The sequence below is a fragment of the Kogia breviceps genome, chromosome 4 (genome assembly GCF_026419965.1).
Source record: "Kogia breviceps isolate mKogBre1 chromosome 4, mKogBre1 haplotype 1, whole genome shotgun sequence".
Classification (NCBI taxonomy): Eukaryota; Metazoa; Chordata; class Mammalia; order Artiodactyla; family Physeteridae; genus Kogia; species Kogia breviceps.
This window is the reverse complement of record NC_081313.1, coordinates 173,766,507-173,786,224: the sequence shown is the minus strand read 5'-3', so window position 1 is coordinate 173,786,224 and position 19,718 is coordinate 173,766,507. Positions and strand designations below refer to the sequence as shown.

Below are 19,718 nucleotides of genomic sequence, written 5' to 3'. Positions count from 1 at the left end.
TCACTGCTTATTGTTTCTCCTCCTGTAGTAGAATGCAGAGTCTAGGGACTTGTCTGCTTTTTACACTTTTACAGCCAGGGTCTTGCACAAGGAAAGTGTAATGTTCATTGAACTAGGAAACATAAGCCCAGAGAGGTGGAGCCACTTTCTCATTTGTCACACAGCAAAATCTGAATTAGAACTTCAGGCTCTGAGCCTTTGCTTTCTTTTCCCTCCCTCTTTGGGGGGGATTACGCCACAAAATTTAAGGGGTGTCAAAAAAATTAGTCATCGAGATATTTTTAAAAGTCAAAATTGGAAATTCCCTGGCGGTCCAGTGGTTAGGACTCTGCACTTTCACTGCGAAGGCCGGGGTTCAATCCCTGGTCTGGGAATTAAGATCCTGGCCAGCTGTGCCGCCGCCAGGGAAAAAAAAAAAAAAAGTAGAAAGAAGCAAGCTGTGTGTCGCCGCCAGGAAAAAATAAAAAAATAAAAAATAAAAATTAATGTCAACACAAAGCAAAAGATAAGATTCGACCTTGCACTCGCATGACTCACCCCGCCCTAATCCCAGTCCTGGGAGATCCCGTTTTTATTTAACATTTTGCTATTAGGTTCACCATGGATTTATTTTTTTCCCATTAATTTTGATATTTAAAAAATATTTCAATATTTCATTAGAATGTTATTCATCTTGATGATTGAGTTTTTCCACCCAAGACGCTCACCCTAGTACAAGCCCCGCTTCTGTCTCTTCTCCTCCCCTAGAGAAACTGAGGCACGGAGGACGGGGTGGGAGTCGGGGAAGGATGGGGGAAGCTGTGTGGAGCCGGTTGAGCAACCCGAGCTGCCCCGGGAAGGGCTGGACGCTGACCTTTGCTTATCGTCCGCGGTAGAAGCAGCTAATTAAGTCTCCCCCGCCTGCGGGAGACCTTTCCCAGGTCGGCCCGCACCTCCTGCGGGGCCGAGATAGCCGCGGTAGCCCCTGCATCGGTGACCTTTACGGGTCCAATGGGGCGGGGAGGCGGCAGAGAGCGTAATGGGTTTAGGCGGAAATGGTGGCGGAGGTGTCACGGCCCTGGGATCGAATCCCGCCTCGGCCCCCCACGTTCATCCTACCACCGTAGGGTAATAGGGGGAGGGAAAGAGCGCCCGGTGACGTCATCGAACCCGGAGCCCGGCCTCCGCCGCCGACGTCACAGACAAGCAGCGCAGCGTCACAGCATTCCTCCTGTGACGTCAGCGCGCGAGGCCAAGAACTCGCCCATAGGGGAAGGGAGAAGTCTGAAGGATGAGATCTTTCCTTTCTCGCACTTTATATTTGGTAAGGCGTTTAAAATACGCAGAAACGGACTACCACTCCCATCTGGCCTTGCGTGCTGCGCATGAGCACAGCTTCCAGCGAGAGAGCGCGGCAAACCTTTGGGCTAGATTGATGTCCCGTTTAGTCGAACCAAAAGGCAAGTTTTACGGCCGCAAACAAGTCCCGACCTTACAGGTCCCACCCCTTTATTCTTAGCCCGCAGCTTCCTTGAGGGAGTGACGGGATCCTCTGCCTTTGAGGGCTTAGTTTCCTTTGATGGACATTCACACTGATGAATCAGAGCGCCGGGAAGTCGAGAGGCTATTGAAAGACGTGCCTTGAAGCCAATAGCTTAGCGGCAGGGCCTGGCGCCGTCCAATCACTTTACCCAGTGCCGCCAATCACCCTGGACCCCGCCCCCGGCGCGTGACGTAAGTAGGGTGGGTAGCAACAGTTGCCCCGGTGAGGGAAACGGAGGCGCCATAGCCACGGTAGTCGTGGCGACCAAGCAACCCGGCAACGCGAGTCAACAACAACAACCGACCGGCCGACCCCCACTCCCAACCCCCCGGCCCGGCCCGGGGGCCCCGGCACGTTCTGTCCCCCTCCCAACATCGCCTCCGAGACCAGTGGAAAGCCCTTCCGTGGACAGAAGTAGGGAGAAGCCGAGGTAACCCGTGCGGCCCCAGGGTGGCGGTCCGGGCCGGGGAGGACAGCGAGGCCCGGGCGGCGGGTGTCGCTGTAATCATAATCTTGGGGGAAGGGGCGGGCGGTCAAAATGGCGGCGGCGACTGTCGGGGCCGTGGGGGAGGGGGCTGGGGCCCGGCTGGGGCTACACCACCCGCCCCCGGGCCCCGCAGCCCGGCCCCCGCGAGGGGCGGGCGCTCGCAGGCGGACTGCGAGTGGAGGTAGGCCGGCCAGCCGGGGCGGGGGGCTTTTATATGTCGGGAGGTGCAAGGGGGCGGGACTGGGAGGGCTGGGCCAATGGGAACGAGGGAGGGGCGAGGCGGGACCGAAGTGGGTGGGCGGGGCCAGGTCATAAGGTGTGGGCGGGACCGGCCGGTGCCCCGGGAACCGGGTGGGGCAGCTGCCCCCTAGGCGTTCCTGCTCGCCTAAGCAATGGAGGCCACCTGTGCCTTGTCACTTTAGAACCTGCCAGGACTCAGTGTCTACCACATGTGAGGCCTCAGTTTTCTATCCTGTAAAGTGGGGAGAATCACTGCCATCGCCTCTTTTTTGCATTTCAGGGACTCCTAATTCCTTTAAGGAATTTCTCTAGGGCTCATTCTTGAACTTTTTACTCCTATCTACTTTTTCTGAATGTTTTTTATAGATTAACTGTTAGTCTTGATTTCAACATTGCTGTTCGCTCCTAAATCTGCCTTCACTCTGAGAAGTGGTGAAAGTAGACAATTTCATGAAGCTGTGGGATAGGGGTATGGCTTTAGTCTGGACGATTTGGTTCGCAGAAAGCGAAGCCCATGGCAGAGAGGAGTGATCTTGGGTGACTGAGTTAGAAGAACAGAAACTTGATTGCTTCTGTGTGGGCAGCTCTAAGATCTAAGATCTCGTCTTGCCCCGGGCAGGGGGCTTGTTCCTGGAGATGGGACCATTCCTAGCTGTTCTGCCCATCCTGGTCTCCCTTTGGGGAAGGAAGTAAATGATGGAGTAAAGGGCGCCTGAGGAAGTTTCTGACGCTGCTTCTCTTGGCTAGACACATGTTTTTGTGTCAGTCAAGTTGGTGTCAGCTGGGTCACATGTCACTGAGGAGGTACCAGCTTCCAGAGCCACGTGGGCAGGGAGCCGGGACATCGAGGTCAGAGGGAAGGGGAAGTGTTCCACGTTTGTTAGAGGAGAATCTGAGTGACTGCTTTGCTGGGAGAAGAATTTTTTTTTTTTTTTTTTTTTAATAGCAGCTGGGCCAAGTCCACTGTGCTTATTCTCCGTCTTGCTTTGGAGCTTGGCATCAGCAGAACCGAGTGCATGCTGCAGCCGTTTTCTTTTAAAATCAATCAGTAAACTTCAGGGAGAAGGAACGTTTCAGTTTCTCCCAAAGCTTTTCCTCAAGAATTTGAGATAAGGCTTGGGGGTGTCACTTCTCCAGGGACTTTTCCCAGGTCAGGAAATAACCTGATCTGGGAAATATTTCTAAAATCTAGAAATAACCAAGTTGCCAGGTCATCAGCACCTGTTAGAAAGGTGAGCTCTGAGCAGAAAGTGATCTAGTCTTGTTAACTGCCCCTCCCCCTTCTTATAGCTTATGCATTGGAAAGGCCTAAGCCCAGAGGGGTTATTAGACTCCTGAAGGGAACACTGGCTTTGGTCACTTGTCCTTGAAACAATCAACTGCTTTCTAGCTGTATGCTCCTGGGCAAGTAACTTAACTTCTCTGGACCTTAGTTTTCTCCCATCTAAACTAGGGACAGTGATCATTGGTAATGATTTTAATCTCATATTACTATGCTGTGGATCCCATAAAAGAATACATGTTGAGCATCAAATACATAGTAATTGCTCAAACTATGTTGGCTGCTACTGTTATTATGATGGTTGTTGCTTCCTGCTCAGCCTTTGGAATTATACCATTCGCATTTATTTTTATCATTTTGAATCGGGTGACAGCCTGGTGGCTTTAAAGCTTGACTCACTTGCTGTGTGGGCCAATGACTGGGATCCTGGGAAGCTGAGTGCTAGGACTCTAGTTTCTAGTGGGGAAGTGTCACTCTCCTAAGGCCCTTCTCCAGCTTTAGGAGGGTAGCCAGGAAGAAAATTTTTCCCTGGGCCCAGGCTCAGACTCAACCTTCCAGGAGGCAGCTGGATGAGCTGGGGCTGTGGGTGTCATAGGAAAGGTGGGGACCTGGGAAGGGTGTCTCTGGAGCTAATCTCTCCCTCTCCCTCCTGCCACACGCCTCAGCATTTTCGGGCTGAAGACAGGGTATAGGTTAGGCAGGATCCACCCCCTCCCCATCACCACCTACTAGGGACACGACCTCCAGATAGCAACCACACAGTGCATAGTCTTCCTGGCCTAAGGGGCCTGTTCTGGACCAGGAGGCATCACCTGCCCCTGTAGCACAAGCTTGCTGCTGGCAGGAGGCAGTAACTTTTTCACAAGGTCTTACCAGTCAGTAGATTTGAACCGGCAGTGTGTTCCCAGCATTGTGGACACTCATTTGACAGTAAAAGTTGAGCCCCAGCTGTGTGCTTGTCAGTGTTTTAGTAGCTGGGGATAGAGTCATGGGCAAGGCAGGTCACATCTCCACCCCTGGGGAAAGCTTACCTTTCTGGTCGTGGAGGGAAGAGGAAAATAAACAGGATACAGAGCCAGGAAAAAAAATAAAGCAGGCGTATGTACTCCAGAGGGCTTGGAAGGGGGTTACTTGAGACCTGAGAAGGTGGCATATGAACTAGGACATGAGTGATAAGGAGCCAGCAGGTGGAGGTGAGGAGAGCATGCCAGTAGATGGAAGAGCTGGTGCAAAGGTCCTGAGGCAGGAGGAGGCCTGGAGCATTTGGGAAGCCACATTGTGGCTAGAACATTCAGAGTGGGAAAGAGGACTGCAAAGGGCCAGATCCCACAGGGCCCTATGGGTCATGGGGAGGGCTTTGGATTTTATTCTCTGTGATGGGGAGCCTTGGAGCCTTCTCAATAGAGAAGTGACACAGTAGGGTTTGTGTTTTCAAAGGATCTTGTAGACTATACAGGCAAGAAGTAAAGCCAGGAGCTAGTGATGAGAGGGTCCAGGCAAGAGATGATGTTAGCCCTGACTAGCATGGTATTGATAAAGATGGAGGGAAATGCCCAGCCTTAGGATCTATTTTGGAGGAATTATTGACAAGTCATAAAAACTAACTGGCTAGGGAATTCCCTGGCAGTCTAGTGGTGAGGACTCCGTGCTTTCACTGCTGGGGCCCGGGTTTAACCCCTGGTTGGGGAACTAAGATCCTACAAGCTACATGGTGTAGCCAAAAAAACCCCCAAAAAACCCCCCAAAAATGGATATAGAGGATGAAGGAAACACACATTATTATATTTAATTTCCCCATTCCCCCAAAAGTTCATTTTTGAAGCCAGTCTACAAGTGAGGGAAGAAGTGAGGTTTTCTTTCCATTTCCTTGGGAGGGCCTTGTCCAACACGTAAACCATTCAGTTAAGTATCTGGCATCTAAAACAGTTGGCAAACTACAGCCTTCACCTGTTTTATATGGCCTGTGAGCTAAGACTGATTTTTACATTTTTAAGAATGATATTTTGTGACATGATTAATATATCATGATGTGTGAAAATTATGAAAATCCAAATCTAAGTATCTAGAAATAAACTTTTATTGGCACACAGCCACACTTGCTTGTTTACATATTGTCCATGGCTGCTTTAATACTCCAGTGGCAAAGTTGAGTCATTGCAATAGGCTGTCTGCCTTCAAAGCCAAAAATGTTGACTTCACAGAAATTTGCCAGCCCCTGACCTAAAGAATTGATTCAAACATTCTCCAAAAACAGGTGTTGGCTTTGAAGATAGGTGCAGCCATTGGTGCTTTTTTTTTTTGGCAGTTTCATTGGTAAGGAACAGATTTGCTGAGTCATGCTCAGATAGCGGGGAATGCCTCATCCTGTATAAATATTTGTGACTTATTCCTCTCTAGGGAACACCCTACAGAAGTCTGCTTAACCTAGTCTTCCACAAATGGCAAAACAAAGGGAGTTCCCTGGTGAAATAATTATGGGAAATATGTCATCCTGTATCATTCTTCCTGGAGACTAACAATGACAGTGCTGAGAAGGTCTCCAACAGAGAAGTTGGTTGATCCATCTCCCCTTCCCCTTTTTGAGCTCAGCCTTTCAGTTGTCTCATCACCACCTCCCCCTGCCCCTGAGGGGAAGGGAGGAGGCCTGCAGGGTTGGCACCTCGAGGAGGAGAAACCACCAGCAAGTGTGGAGCTTTTAAAGCCCTTTTGTGGTGGGAGGGGCCCCTAGGGGCCAGCTCTCCTAGGGCTGGGAAAGTCCAGGCCAGGGTTTCTCAGTGCCCCCAGTACACCTGCCTCTGAATCTTCCAGGGGACTAGCTCAAAACAGTAGACTCCAGGGTCATCCCAGACTCTGGCAGTGGGGTCTAGGAATCTGCATTTAACTAACTCCCCAGGTGAGGCTGCTAAACACCAGAGTCAGAGTCCCACTTGGCACCTCTTTCCAAGAGCTTGAGGATTGTGTCTCTCTCCCCCTTCCAGTCCCAACTAGCATGGATGTTTGTTGAATGAATTATAATAATAGCAACTTCCACTTCTCAGTGCTTTTTGGGTGCTGGGCTGATCACATTGGATCTTTACAACAGCCTTATGAATCAGGTGTTCTCATCATCCCCAGGTGACAGATGGGAAAACTGAGGCCCAGAGGAAAGCCAGTTACATGTTTATGAATTAAGAGACAGGCCAGGGTTCATGTGGAGGTGGGTCTGACACTGGGCAGACAGGTGCTGATAAGCTGCAGTGACTTGAGCACCTGATCTGGGCCAGAGTTTGGACCCAGTAGTATGAGACCTGAGGAGGTGGGCCTCTCTAATGCTGGCAGAAAAGAGTTTGGGAAGGGCAGGGGCTGGGGGAAGGTGTCTTCTCTGTGTGCATGGCAGGCAGTAGCCTCTTCCCTCTCCGGGTGGGCAAGCTCCCCCTGCTGCCTGAGTCCCTGGCAGGCCACCCTTCCGTCCTGCTCAGTGGGAAAGCCCAGAACAGCTCCCCTGGACCTGAACCAGGGCCCATTCCCCCTTGGCAAGAGAGACCATGTGCCTCACCCAGCTCCTGGGAGAGGGACCACAACATTTTAGCAGCCACAAAAGCTGCCTCTGCCTGGTCAGGTGGGCCCCATTCTGAGGTCAGCAGCAGCTGCTGGGCCTGCCCTGTGGCCCAGGACCTGTTCCCAGCCCAGCTGCCCCTGGCCCTAGAAGGCCACTTTCCTTGAGGAGCTCACATCTGGTGTCACCACCCATAACTGCCCTCACTTCTGTGGCAGCAAGCACCTCAGGAGGCTTTTTGGACTCAAACAGCTTCCCTGTGTCTGGCACCCCACTGGGAATGATACTCAGCCAAGAATCCAAGCCCAGATGGCAGGCAAGTAGGGAACTGGCACAGGTTGGCTGGGAGATAGCTTTCCCCATGACTTTCCTTTCTGGCAATTAGCCAACTAGTCAAGTTCTTAGAATGCCCAGGGTTCAGACTCAGTCCTGCCACTTCCCTACTGTGTGGCCTGGGGTAATCTCAACCTCTCTGAGCCGCAGCTCCTCCTCTGGCAGAAGGAACACAAATTCAGATATGATTGTTGCAAAGTTTTAAATTAAGTAATGTAGGGGGACTTCCCTGGTGGTGCAGTGGTTAAGAATCTGCCTGCCAGCGCAGGGGACACAGGTTCGAGCCCTGGTCCGGGAGGATCCTACATGTCGCGGAGCAACTAAGCCCGTGCACCACAAGTACTGAGCCTGCACTCTAGAGCCCGTGAGCCACAGCTGCTGAGTCCACGTGCCGCAACTACTGAAGCCAGCGCGCCTAGAGCCCATGCTCCACCACAATGAGAAGCCCAGGTACCGCTCGCCGCAACGAGAGAAAGCCCGTGCGCAGCAACGAAGACCCAATGCAGCCAAAAATAAATAAATTAATTAATTAAAAAAAAAGAAAACCACAAGTTTAAAAAAAAAAAAGTCATGTAGGGACTTCCCTGGCGTGGCGATCCAGTGGTTAAGACTCCATGCTTCCACTACAGGGGGCACGGGTTCAACCCCTGGTCAGAGTACTAAGATCCCACATGCCACGTGGTGCGGCCAAAAAAAAAAAAAAAATTAAAATTAGGGAATGTAAAGAAAGCACTCAGCACAGTGCCCAGCCTGCAGGAGCCCTCAGGAGAACTGTACTATTTGTTTTTGGGTGAGAGCCGGAGCTCTCCCAGCACAGGGGTCCCCCAGGCGCTGGGGCCTAGGAAGGAAGAAGGCAGGAATCCTGGGCAGGGATGAGTGGAAGAGATGCAGACCAGCTCCGGTCCACACTCAGTTGCCCTGCAGTGATGGATTCGTTATATCTTGCCACCAGCCTCGGGATTTAATTAAGTTACTGATGAACCCAAATGTGTCTCTAGGGAGCCAGGAGCTGTCCCTGGTTTCCTCTGCCTGTAGATTAATTCTTGTTTTTCCTTCTTTTTTTTTCCTCCTCTTCTCCCCCACCCCACCTTTCTTCCCAAGCAAGCAAGAAAAAGAAAAAAAAAAAAAAAAAGAAAAGCCTTATTTATTATCATTTTCCCCACTGTTGGCATGGCAACACAGGCATACGTTACTGAGCTACAGGCAGCCCCGCAACCATCCCAGCCGCCACAGGCCCCTCCACAGGCCCAGCCCCAGCCACCGCCACCACCCCCCTCAGCAGCACCCCAGCCCCCCCAGCCCCCTGCCGCCACCGCCACCCCCCAGCCCCAGTATGTCACCGAGCTGCAGAGTCCGCAGCCTCAGGCACAGCCACCGGGCGGCCAGAAGCAGTACGTGACAGAGCTCCCGGCCACCCCCACGCCCTCGCAGCCAGCCGGCACACCCGCCCCATCCCCGGCGTCCCAGCAGTACATCGTGGTCACCGTCTCCGGTAAGTGGACACGTGCTCAGAGCCAGGGCACTCAGTGAACAACCCCAAAGGGAGTTTTGGGGAGCCTAGCATCCTGGATGTGGGGGCACCCTGGCGCCCTCCCATTGTCATTTATTATGCCTGTTACCAGGAGGGCAGCTTTTAAACTCTTTGGGGTTCCCAGGTGGGATCTGGGGGGCGCCTCTGGGAAAGGAGTAGTCAGACCAAGCAGGGAGGCCTCTGTGCCCCCAAACTCCTCCCCACCAGGGCAGCTCTTAGAGCTGTTTCTGTCTCTATCCTCAAGTAAGGTGTCACTTGAAGAAAGGATTGGGCAGTGGAGTTAATTTGCAAACGCCTGTGGGAGATGGAGGGTGAGCACACAGCCATCATCCGTAAAGGGATCATAACAGCTTCGAGCGCTCAGGGGCTGCGTGTGAGGTGCTCCCTGTGGCAGTTCAGGGAGGTCCGCTGGGAGGCCTGGAGGGACCACTTCCCCTCCCCTCCCATTTCATTTTTGGCAAGACTCAGGCCAGGTGGGGCTCTTGGCTGGGCGAGTTCGTGAGCATGTGATGTGGCCAAGGGCTCCTGTTTGTCACTGTGGCCGCCCCTTGAGGCTGTGGAGCAAATGACCAGGAAGCTTGGGTCATGGCACCCATGGTTCCTGCCTAGAGCATCTTCCCCATGCCCGCTTATTCTAGAAGTGGGAGCACAGGGTCACGACAGGCAGTCTCTCCCCTAAGGGAGAGTGGGAGCTCCGAACAGGGCTCGGCGTCATTAGTTGTTTCTGATGTGCTCTGTGTAGAGGGGAGGATGCAGCGAAACCTCATGTTGAGGCTGGCCCTGGTCCTCCAAGAGTGGAAAAGGAAGTGGTGGGGATCCTAAGGGCATCCTGGGAGGCTGCGGAAGGAGCAGGTCAAGACTGCGTTTAGGACCACAGGACAATAAAGAGTCAAAATTTGTGGCAGTTGACATGGCCCCATAGGACCAGGACAGAAGCAGCTGGGCCCCGACAGCATCCTGGAGGCTCCTGGCTGTGTCGGGGTCCCCAGGGAGGGCCAGGGGGTGGGGCATGCAGGGGCTCAGAACCGTGACTCTTTAACACACAGACTGGTGTGGAGGGATGGCACGCGAGAGTCCGTTGAGTGCAGAGTGAGGCCAGGCCAAGGACGTGGCCAGGGTCACCGGGCCACAGATTTCCAGGGGCTTCTCGGTGCTGCACAGGGATCCTGCTACATTCCCTAGCCAGCATACCCCTCACTGTCCGAGAAACCCACTGCCACATCTCTCACCTCTGTCACCTCCCTCTCACTCTGTGCTCTTGACCCCTGACCCTGCTACTGACCTCACTGGGGACAAGGCATCATCACATGACAAGAAGGACCCTTTCTCCCACCCAGCCAGCCTCCCAGCACCCGGGGTCCATCTGCACCCACCAGCTCTGCTTTCTGGCTTCTGGAAGGGTGAATTGGCCCCCTGCCTGTTTCAGGCTGCCCCCTCCAAGACTTGCTTCTGCCATCCTGGCCTCTTCACTTGGTCCCTCTCTTGCTGATCTTTTCCACCTGCTTGAAAAGATGCAATAGCTCCCATTTTAACCGGGCCCCCCAGGCCCTGCACCCCCTTAAGCTGCTGCCCGATTCTCTTCCCTTTAAGTTAGCATTCCTCAAAGGATTCATCCTCCCTTCCTTAGTCTCTTCGCCCTCACCTCAGCCACTTGCACCTTCCCTCCCCACAGTCCTAGTCAGGGTCACCCATGGCCCTATCTTGTCGATCCACTGGTCACTCTCTGTTCTCTTCCTTGGCCTCTGGGCAGCGCCTGACACACTGGTCCCCCTCCTCCCAGAGATGCCCTCCTGCCCTGGTCTCTGCCCACCTCCCTCCTTCCTCCTCATCTCCCTGACTTTGTCAGCAATGACCTCATCAGGCCTGAGGCCTCCTCTCTGCTCCAGTGATTCTCCCTTCATGGTGGCCTTGTCCAATGTCTCAGCTTGCGATGCCACTTCTTATGCTGACAATGCCACATTGAGGTCTGCATCCTGGGCCTCAGCCCTGAGCCCTAGCTACCTGTGAGCCATCAAAGGGACCTCTCAAACCAGCATGGCCAAACAGAAGTCTGGATTTTTTTCCTTCTTCAAATCTGGCCTCCATTCAGACTTCCTTGTCCGAGTAAATATCACCCCCAGGTCGGGGTCAGCCTTGATTCCTGTCTTACCCATCCTTTTTTTTTTTTTTCTGGCCGCACCGTGTGGCATGTGGGATCTTAGTTCCCTGACCGGGGATCGAACCCTTGCCCCTGCAGTGGGAATGCAGGGTCTTAACCACTGGACTGCCAAGGAAGTCCCCTGTCTTACCCACCCTTGAGCAAGCAAGATCTCTTGGCTCCACTTCCTAAATGCAGCCAGAACCCACCACCTCTCCCACCTCCACGGCCCCCTACCCTGGTCCAGCCTCTGCTCATACCCTCCACAGTCCTCCCCTGACAGCAACCAGAGGGAGCCTCTTGCCAGCTGTTGATTAGGTTCCATCATGTCCCAGCTCAACCCAGATTATTCCAAGGCAGGTGGCCCTGGGGGCCCTCTCTGAGAAACCTTGGCCTGGCCTTTCTTGGCCCTAGGAGATCTGGCCCCCTGTGGCTCACAGGAAGGGGCTTAAAAAGCTCCACACTCCCTGTGCCCCTGCTGACAAGTGTCCAGCCTCCTGACTCTGGCCTTCAAGGCCTGCTGGCCACCCAGCCCTACCTGGTACTAACCTGCCCCCTAGCATACCTGCTTCAGCCTCACTGGTCTTCCTGTGGCTCCTCAAACCTTCCAGGCTTAGATGATCTCTGGGCCTTTGTACTCACGTGGTCCTCTGCCGGGAGCATTCCCATCCCAGACCTGCTGGTGGTTCAGCCCTCGTGAATGCTGGCCTGACCCAGCTCAGCCCTCATACCCCATCAGCCCCTGGGCAGCCAAGAGCAGGTAGGAGGGCTTATCTGTCACTGCTGGAGGACTTTTCGTAGCCTACGGGGCATCTTATTGGCCCTGAACCTCCTGAGTGCTGGCTTTTGCTGCTTCAGGTGTCCAGGGTCCCCAGAACAAGGGTCTGGAATGGATGCACATCTCCAGACCCCAGAATACCCCAAGTCCCAGCCTACCTCCTCTCTTCCCCTTGTCTTCTCCAGCTCCTCCCAGCGCTCCCCCAGGGAGTCCCGGGTGCTTACAGATCAAAGCCTTTGTTTCTCTCCTCCCCTGGTCCCCCATCTTGCTGTGGGGCACTCAGTGTGGACGGGTTGCAGTGTTGGCGTGAATGGCTGTTGGCGTGAATCTTAGCCTCCCTTCTTTGGTCAGGCAGTGGCTTAATTGTCTTTCACAGCGGTCCTGGGGAATTTCATTTCCCTTCTGCTCGCAGTTCTGCCGGGAGCAGGCCTGTCCCCGGAAGGCTTACTGGGCAATACTTCCTTGATTTGTTCTAAGAGGAGGTTGGGTTGCGCCCTGTCACTGAACTTGTGCTGCTCCGTTCACCCCTCCCCCATCCCCTTGCCGTGATTTCCTCGGGTTCCTTCATGACCCTCTCCAGTTTTAGTGTCCCTTTTATCTAAGGGTGGCCTTTGGGCCACGTGAGCCAGTCCTAGGGGTGGAGGTGGGGGTGTAACTGACACCAGCAAAGGCTGCAGCAAGGTGCCTGGGGTTCCTCCAGAGCCAGAGCAATCGGAGCTGAGCAGGGACCCAGGGAGTGGCAGGGAGGAGGCAGGGAGGGGCCCTGGACCCAGACCTGGAGCCTAGGCTGGAAGCCAGCCACCAGCAGCACCAGATGCTGCTCAGCTAACCCGATCCTTGCAGGCTCTGCCCTAAGGTGACTTTGGAGGTGATGGGAAGGAAGCTCAAATTTCCCGGCTTGGGAACAATCCTCTAGACCCATAAATCCCTGTCCTCAGAGGCAACCGGACTCTCACCCAAAACCCAGGTGGAAGGAGGGCATTGTGGGTCCCGCCAGCTGTCCCTAGGAAAGTGAAAGTGAGCCTCTGGAAGGGGATAGGACTGGGCTGAAGGAGGGACCATGTCCAGCCTCTCTTCCCTGCTTCTGACTTGGAGTCCTTGGGAGAGGGAGGGACAGGAGAGGGACATGGAGGGTGTTTGTCAGTGTCTCCAAGCATAGATGGGGAAACCGAGGTCAAGGCAGACAAGGGACTCGGGACGCTGGGGGCAGCAGGAGTCCACAGGCCCCCCAAAGAACCTTTGACTGAAATCATCAGCAGGATGGGAGCAAAGGATCAGGAGGGAGAGGGCCATGACTGCCCCATCTGTTGTCTGTGGTGAACTGGGACCCGGCTTGCAGTCAAGCCTCTCAGGTTTCCCTCCGTCTTCCCCTAAGTAGCTCGTGACATTTGAGGCATGAGTAGGTCTCAGTGAGGAAGTGCAAGGCTCGGAGAGGAAGAGACACTCATCAGATTGAGGAACAGGAAATCAGCTGCCGCTTCCTGACTGGAGACTTGAGACAGCGGAGCCCTCTCTGGTCTGGTGCACATGCCCAGAATGGAGTTTGCAGACGGACGCAGATGCTCGCAGACTCAGTGACCCCCTATGTGCGCGCACACACACACACAGACACACACACACACACAGAGCCGGGGCTAGACACAATGGTAGGGAGCCTGCCCTGGCTACAGGCAGACAGGGGCTCACACATAGGAAGCCCCTTGTCCAAAGAGTAGACTCTGGAACCTTACCTGCCTGGCATGCCCTCCTGGCCTGGCAAAGATGGGGATTCTGGCCTTGAGGGCTACCCCAGAGGCAGGAGATGGGCAACACTGGTTCCCAGGGCTTCCCTGTCCCAGGCAGATGCTTGATCTCAGCAAGTCCCCAGGCCTCCAACAGCTCGGGGTCCCGCTTAAGGATCAGCCTTGGCATTTTCATCAGAGCACCGGGTTCTAGGAGGTGGCTGGGGCCAGCCCCTGAGTCGCTGCACACCCTGAGCCAGGCTAAACCTGCCACAGGCCTCCTCTGTCAGGCACTATCCCTTGGGCTGTGCCTGGCTTCCTGTGCCTCATGGACACCCAGGTGTGCCGGGCCCCTCACATGACTTGGGGCTTTCTCAGGTTCCTCCCAGTAGACCAGCTCAGTGAGGGCCTCCTCTTTTACCATTCAGAGAAGCCTAAGTACAATAGATGCGAGGGACAATTCCAGCAAAACATAGGAATCGGTGCCCCCTGGAATTGGTTGCAGAGGCAGCTGGCCAAGCAGGCCTGCGGTTCCACTGTCCGCCCCACATCTGGCTACCACTCCCCCACACCCAACATATATACATTCATATGCTCTGCCCCAGACTTGGCCCCTGAGGTCCTTGCTTCTACCTAGGGTGACCTTTCTGTCCCGGCCAGGCCCTTCTCCATGTCTCCCCACAGCAGCTGAGGCCCAGCTCCCCGCTTTGAAGGCTGAGCCCCAAAGGGACGCTCTGGACCTTGTGGTGTCCCCTTAGGCCCCTGGCTCACTGTCTTCCGGTACCCACATGCCTGAGTCTGCACACCACTGCCTTTGGGCCCTCAGCCCGGGCCTGACCCTCGACTCTGGGTTCCACACATTGTGTGACATTCATGTGGGCACAGACACGAGCCTGTGTTCTGGTCTGCCAGTTCCCGGCTGGGCGACCTCCGACAAGTTACATCCTCTCTTCCGGTCTCTGTTGCCCTCTCTAAAAACAGAGGTAATAAAACTTCTTTCCATTTCCAGCTGCCCAGGAAGACCCTACTGCAGTGCCTGGGGCACCGGAAGTGCTACAGTTACTTTTATTATTCCTTGCCCACTGCCCTCCAGTCCCACCAGAGGGCTCCCAGGGGATGGGACTGGGACCTTGTCTCCTTCTGGCAGCACATTGGAGGAAGGGCAGGCGCCTGTGTGCCCCCAGCCCTACCCCACAACTGAAACTGCTGGGAGCAACCAGGCGACACAGAGGGGGTGGGGTGGATTGTGTTCCAGCTGGGGTGAGGGTCTCCCAACCAGTGCCTCTCAGGGACACTCGTGCTCCACGCCCCTCCCTCCCCGCCAGCTCCCCTCTTAATCACTTAGTGAGATGTGCATGAAACTCTACCCGTGCCTTCCTGATAGCATCCCTGGGTACCAGAGATGACCTGACCCCACGGAGTGGCCCCAGCCCCGCGAAGGCCCCACTCAGGCTCTACCCGCTGGGAGGGAAGTGTGTTTATCCCAAGAGCACAGCCAGGAACTCTGCATCCACTGGGGGGATTAGCTCCCCAAGGTCGCAGGTATAAAGCCGCCCGCACAGCCTGCCGTTCCCAAAGAGGTGGGCGAGGAGTTCTGGGCAGGCTCCCCGGGACAGACGGGGCGGTGGGGCAGGTGGGCACCATGTTCTCTGATTGCTTCTTCTTGGCTGCCTGTCAGCGTGAGTACCCGCCTGCCCACCTCCAAGTCCTCTGCCACCACCACCCCCCGCCCACCCCAGTGTGGACTGGGAAGCAGGGACGGTGGAGAGGGAGGGGGTGTTTGGCCGCAGGCCCGTGAGACCTTCTGGGGCGACTTCTCTGACCAGCTTCCATCCCTGGGAAGCCAGGGGTCATTTCAAGGAAGGTGGCCCCGACGCCACCTTGCAAGGCTGTGGGACCTGGGGGGCGGCGGGGGGCAGGGTCAGTCACGGTCCGCAGTCCTGCCTGTTGGGCAGAGGGGTCCAGCCCTCTGAGCCTCCGCTGCATCATGGCTTCTCAGTCACCGCTTCCGGTCTGATTTTGGGACAGTGAGGGTAGGGGTGAGGAGGGAGGCTGCTTCTGGGTATTAGGGATTATAGGCCCTTGGGGCCACCGGCCCACCCCAATGGGCAGTGTTGGGGCTGACCAGGGGCCAGGCGGGATTCTTGCAGAGCCTAGCCCCATCCAGAGCTGGCTTCAGGCTGCATCGTCGCATCCCAGCGGGCTCAGGCTCAGGGTGGGGGCAGTGGCAGCAGGCAGAGCTGGCCTGGTGACCTTTCCCTACAGAAGGTGCCATGCGGGCCAGCGAGACTGTGTCAGAGGCCAGCCCGGGCTCCACGGCCAGCCAGACCGGAGTCCCCACTCAGGTGGTGCAGCAGGTGCAGGGCACCCAGCAGGTAGGACAACACACCCCTCTCCCAGGGGTGTGTAGAGAGGGCACCTGAGGGGGTCAGCGAGGCTGTGGCCGTGGGTACCTTGCTTCCCCCCGGTCCTGCTGCCTGAACCATTTTCTCATCTTTTCTTATCAAGACGTTCACTGCTGCTGCCCCAACAATCCCCCCCTCCCCACCCCAGGCCGGGCCCGGCCTCCCTGGGGAAACCAGCGCGGCTCAGGTCCTTCCTCCTTCCCCCGCAGCGGCTGCTGGTCCAGACAAGTGTGCAGGCCAAGCCAGGCCACGTGTCACCCCTCCAGCTCACCAACATCCCGGTGCCCCAGCAGGTAAGCGCCCCGCATCCAGCCCCCACCCTCAGAGCCTCCCCAGGGTGCAGAACCCACCCCTGTGGCCTGCTCTTATCTACCCTCACCAGCATCGGGGCTATGGGGCCTATCCAGGGGCTGCCCTACCTGTTGCCTCCAGCCGGTGAGGCTGTGTCAGTCAGGGCCCATTGGGGAAGGAAGAGCTGCAGGAGTCATCTTAACAGAGAGACCTGAGGATTGACAGTAAGGAATGTGGCTGGTGGGTCCAGCCCCAGTGTCCCAAAGCAGAGAAGCAAAAGCCGGTTAGGAACCAAGAATCCATAGCCAGCACAGGGGCGTGAGTGCATGGTGGTCTGTCGCCTGGAAGGCTACACACCGGGTGCCGGCGTCCAGCGTGGACCTGTCGGGTTTCAAGGGTGAGAGCACATTTCATGTGCCCTGTGGAGCCAGGCTCCCTGGACACAAACTCCAGCTCTGCTGCACACGGGCTCCAGGATCTCGGGCAAGTACTTTCACTGTCCTAAACCCCTGTGAAGTGGGGGAACGACTGCAGCATCAGGACTCGTCAGGGTGATTCTGTGAGCTAGCAGGCATGCGGCGCTAGAACGGCGCCTGGCATGGCACAGGTGCTCATTAAAAACACACAGGCTGTTGTCGGTGAACTGTGGTCCTTCTCCCTTCTGGCTCCAGGCTCTCCCCACACAGCGTCTGGTGGTGCAGAGCACAGTCCCGGGCGGCAAGAGTGGCCAGGTCTCCCTGACGGTGCATGGCACGCAGCAGGTGCACTCACCTCCTGAGGTAGGTGGCGGCCCCTTTGGCCACCCTCCCCGCCCCTCTCCCCAGAGTCAGGACTCACTCCTCCCAAGTCCTTGTTGACCCTGGCTGGGGTGGCTTGGCCGCCAGATCCTAGCCCTGCTGGCTCTGAGCTGAGCCCGGCTCCAGGAGGAGGAGGCAGCTTCTCCCCTGGGTCGAGATGGGCCTTGAAGCTGCAGCTCAGGGCACTGCATCCCAGGAGGCAAAGTGGGCCCCTCTTCCCTTGACAGGGTGGGTAGAGGTTCCTCCTCTGACCACAGGGTGGAATCCAGGGACCCCTGAACACCAGCGAGGGTGTGGAGGCAGGCGAGCCGTGGGTGGCCGGGAGCATGGGTGTCAGCAATTAGAGCTCAAGGTCAGATCCCTGGCTCAGCCATTCAGTCCTGGGGACTCTGGGCAGGCCCTCAGAGCCTACTGAGCCCAGAGTTAGAAATGTGTAAAACAGTTAATGATACCCACTGTGACACAGCACGTTCCAGAGCTATCGGGCTCTGCAGCCAGCCCACCTGGGGTCAGCGCCTGGTGCCACCACTCACAACTACGTGGCCCTGCACACGTCCCTTCCCATCTGTGCGTCAGCAACTCATCTGGAAAGTAGGGGTGCCCTCACCTATCCTTTCTCACTTCAGGGCTGCAGCCCATCTGATGATGGAGGCAGCAGGTGGCCCATGAGCTGAAGCTAGAGTCCCAGCCCTCTTCGCTGGGGAAGATGGGTCTGAACCTTGAGCCTTGCATCTGGGATGACTGGGGCTGTGGTGGGGACCAGGCATTTGGATGCAAAGGATGGTTACCAGCTTAGGTGGTTGGATACGTCCCCTCTGGCTGCTGCCCTCCCCTAATAGCTCTCTGGACAGCCCTTTCGAGCAGGGTTTTGTCAGGCCCCGGCTGCTCCACACACACACCGTGTCTCCTTCCATTGCAGCGGTCGCCAGTGCAGGCCAATAGCTCCTCCAGCAAGACGGCTGGGGCCCCCACGGGCACGGTGTCTCAGCAGCTGCAAGTCCACGGCGTCCAGCAGAGTGTCCCCGTCACCCAAGAGGTGCCAGGCAAAGGCGGGCAGTGGCAGGGGCGAGGGTGCTGGCCCGGTGGCCTTTGCATCCTCCTTCAGTTGTCAGTGGGAGTTGCAGTGGGGAAGGCCTGTGAGAGACAAGACAAGCAGATGGGGGTCCAGCCCCAGCCTGCCACCTAGGCCTTTGGCAAGCACCTCTGCTTCTCTCCAGACTCCACATTCTCACCTAAATAACGGCTTCTCCCCGAGGGCCTGGGAGCAGGGTGGTTGGGGCTGCCGTGAGGATGAAGCGCGTCCTCGTGGAAAGCACCTAACACTGAACAGGCACTGGAAACAACTTCGAGAAACAGCCTTGGCCTCTCTGGGCCCATTTGCCTGGAGGAAACCCCAAGGCCGAGTCCTGGCTCGACCCTAAGGGGCTCAGGGAGAGGCCTCAGCCGTGCCCAGTCTTCTGGAGGAGGCCTCACTCTGAGCTGCCAGCCACGGCAGCCAGAGGAGGTTAAGAGGCAAGAGCTGTCTGCCGTCTGGTCATTACCACTCAGGTTGGGAGGTTCCCCATCCCTCGGAGAACCAGATGAAAGCCATAGACCCTTTCCCTGGAGGAAAGCAGAAACCCCACCCTGAAGGATTCATAGATATTCTCCTGCCTGGCACCACAGCCCCTCTGAAGCCCTAGGCCTGGGTTCAAGTCCCAGCCCCATCACTCAGCAGCTTCCCGCCTCCCAGCCTCTGTCCCTCACTCTGTTCCCTGAGGGTAATGCCGGGATCCCCTCCCTAGCGTGGAAGTAAGGACAGTCAGTATCATGGGCGTGCGGGATAACCCATGTAGGGAGTGGGGGTAGAGAGCAGGGAACCCCTCAGTCAGTCCCAAGTTCAACTCAGTGCTACTTCCCATCAGCCTCACCTTGTTGAGCCTGGGTTCCACACCTGTAACATGGCGCCCAGAGGCAACCTGGTAATGAACCTGGAAGGCACTTGGTGCAGGGCCAGCAGTGAAAAGCTGGAGAAAGGTGGCGTCTTTCCTTAGGGGGCTGCTGTGAGGCTTACGTGAGTTCACGCGGGCAGGGGGTGGTGTTTAGGGGCAGATGGGCAGCCATCATCGCCATCGTTACCACAGTCTGACTTGCCTTTCCTTCCCCAGAGGTCCGTGGTCCAGGCCACTCCACAAGTGCCCAAAGCTGGCCCCGTGCAGCAGCTCACAGTGCAAGGGCTCCAGCCGGTCCACGTGGCTCAAGAGGTGTGTGTCTCCCCCACCTACCTCTGGGCAAACTGGGGCCAGGCCTGGGCTGAACTGGGGAGGGGTGCAGGCCCCTCAGGCCGCAGGGAGGGAGTGCAGCTCCTCTGGGGGGATGTGGGTGGGTAGGTGGGGAGGCAGCTGGAGCCTTCAGAACCCCAGCCCCATCCTGGGCTCCACCTCTGGCCGTAGGCTGCGGACCTGGTCCTGGAGTCTTACTCTTTCCGGGCACCTGGCAGTTTAAGGCCCAGGTTTTGCTGAGAGAGATCTCGGTTCTCCCTTCCCTCACACGGGGTGGGGAGCTTCTGGTCGGGTTGCTGAGTGAGCTCAGCAGCCTCGTGGGCGGTGGAGGCCTGGAGCCCCACCCGCGGCCGCCCTCGGTGACCCCCCAGTGTCTCTGTTTGTCCTCCAGAGCTCAG

At 56.4% G+C, this 19,718-nt stretch overlaps 1 protein-coding gene across 5 annotated transcripts in view; it reads left to right on the top strand.

The window, feature by feature from the left end:
* The first annotated feature begins 1,715 nt into the window (after positions 1–1,715).
* RFX1 (regulatory factor X1) overlaps positions 1,716–19,718 on the top strand; it is a 31,262-nt gene continuing 13,259 nt past the window's right edge. The window contains exons 1-7 of one of the 5 annotated variants that reach the window (XM_067032674.1): positions 1,762–1,952; positions 8,501–8,891; positions 15,832–15,941; positions 16,181–16,264; positions 16,934–17,041; positions 17,979–18,095; positions 19,207–19,302. In XM_067032674.1, coding sequence (XP_066888775.1) covers positions 8,570–8,891; positions 15,832–15,941; positions 16,181–16,264; positions 16,934–17,041; positions 17,979–18,095; positions 19,207–19,302 — 837 coding nt within the window. In that variant the 5' untranslated portion in view covers positions 1,762–1,952; positions 8,501–8,569. Of the gene's footprint in view, positions 1,953–8,500; positions 8,892–15,831; positions 15,942–16,180; positions 16,265–16,933; positions 17,042–17,978; positions 18,096–19,206; positions 19,303–19,718 lie in introns of all 5 variants that reach the window. The other 4 variants (XM_059060484.2, XM_067032675.1, XM_067032677.1 and 1 more) reach the window with 4 other exon arrangements.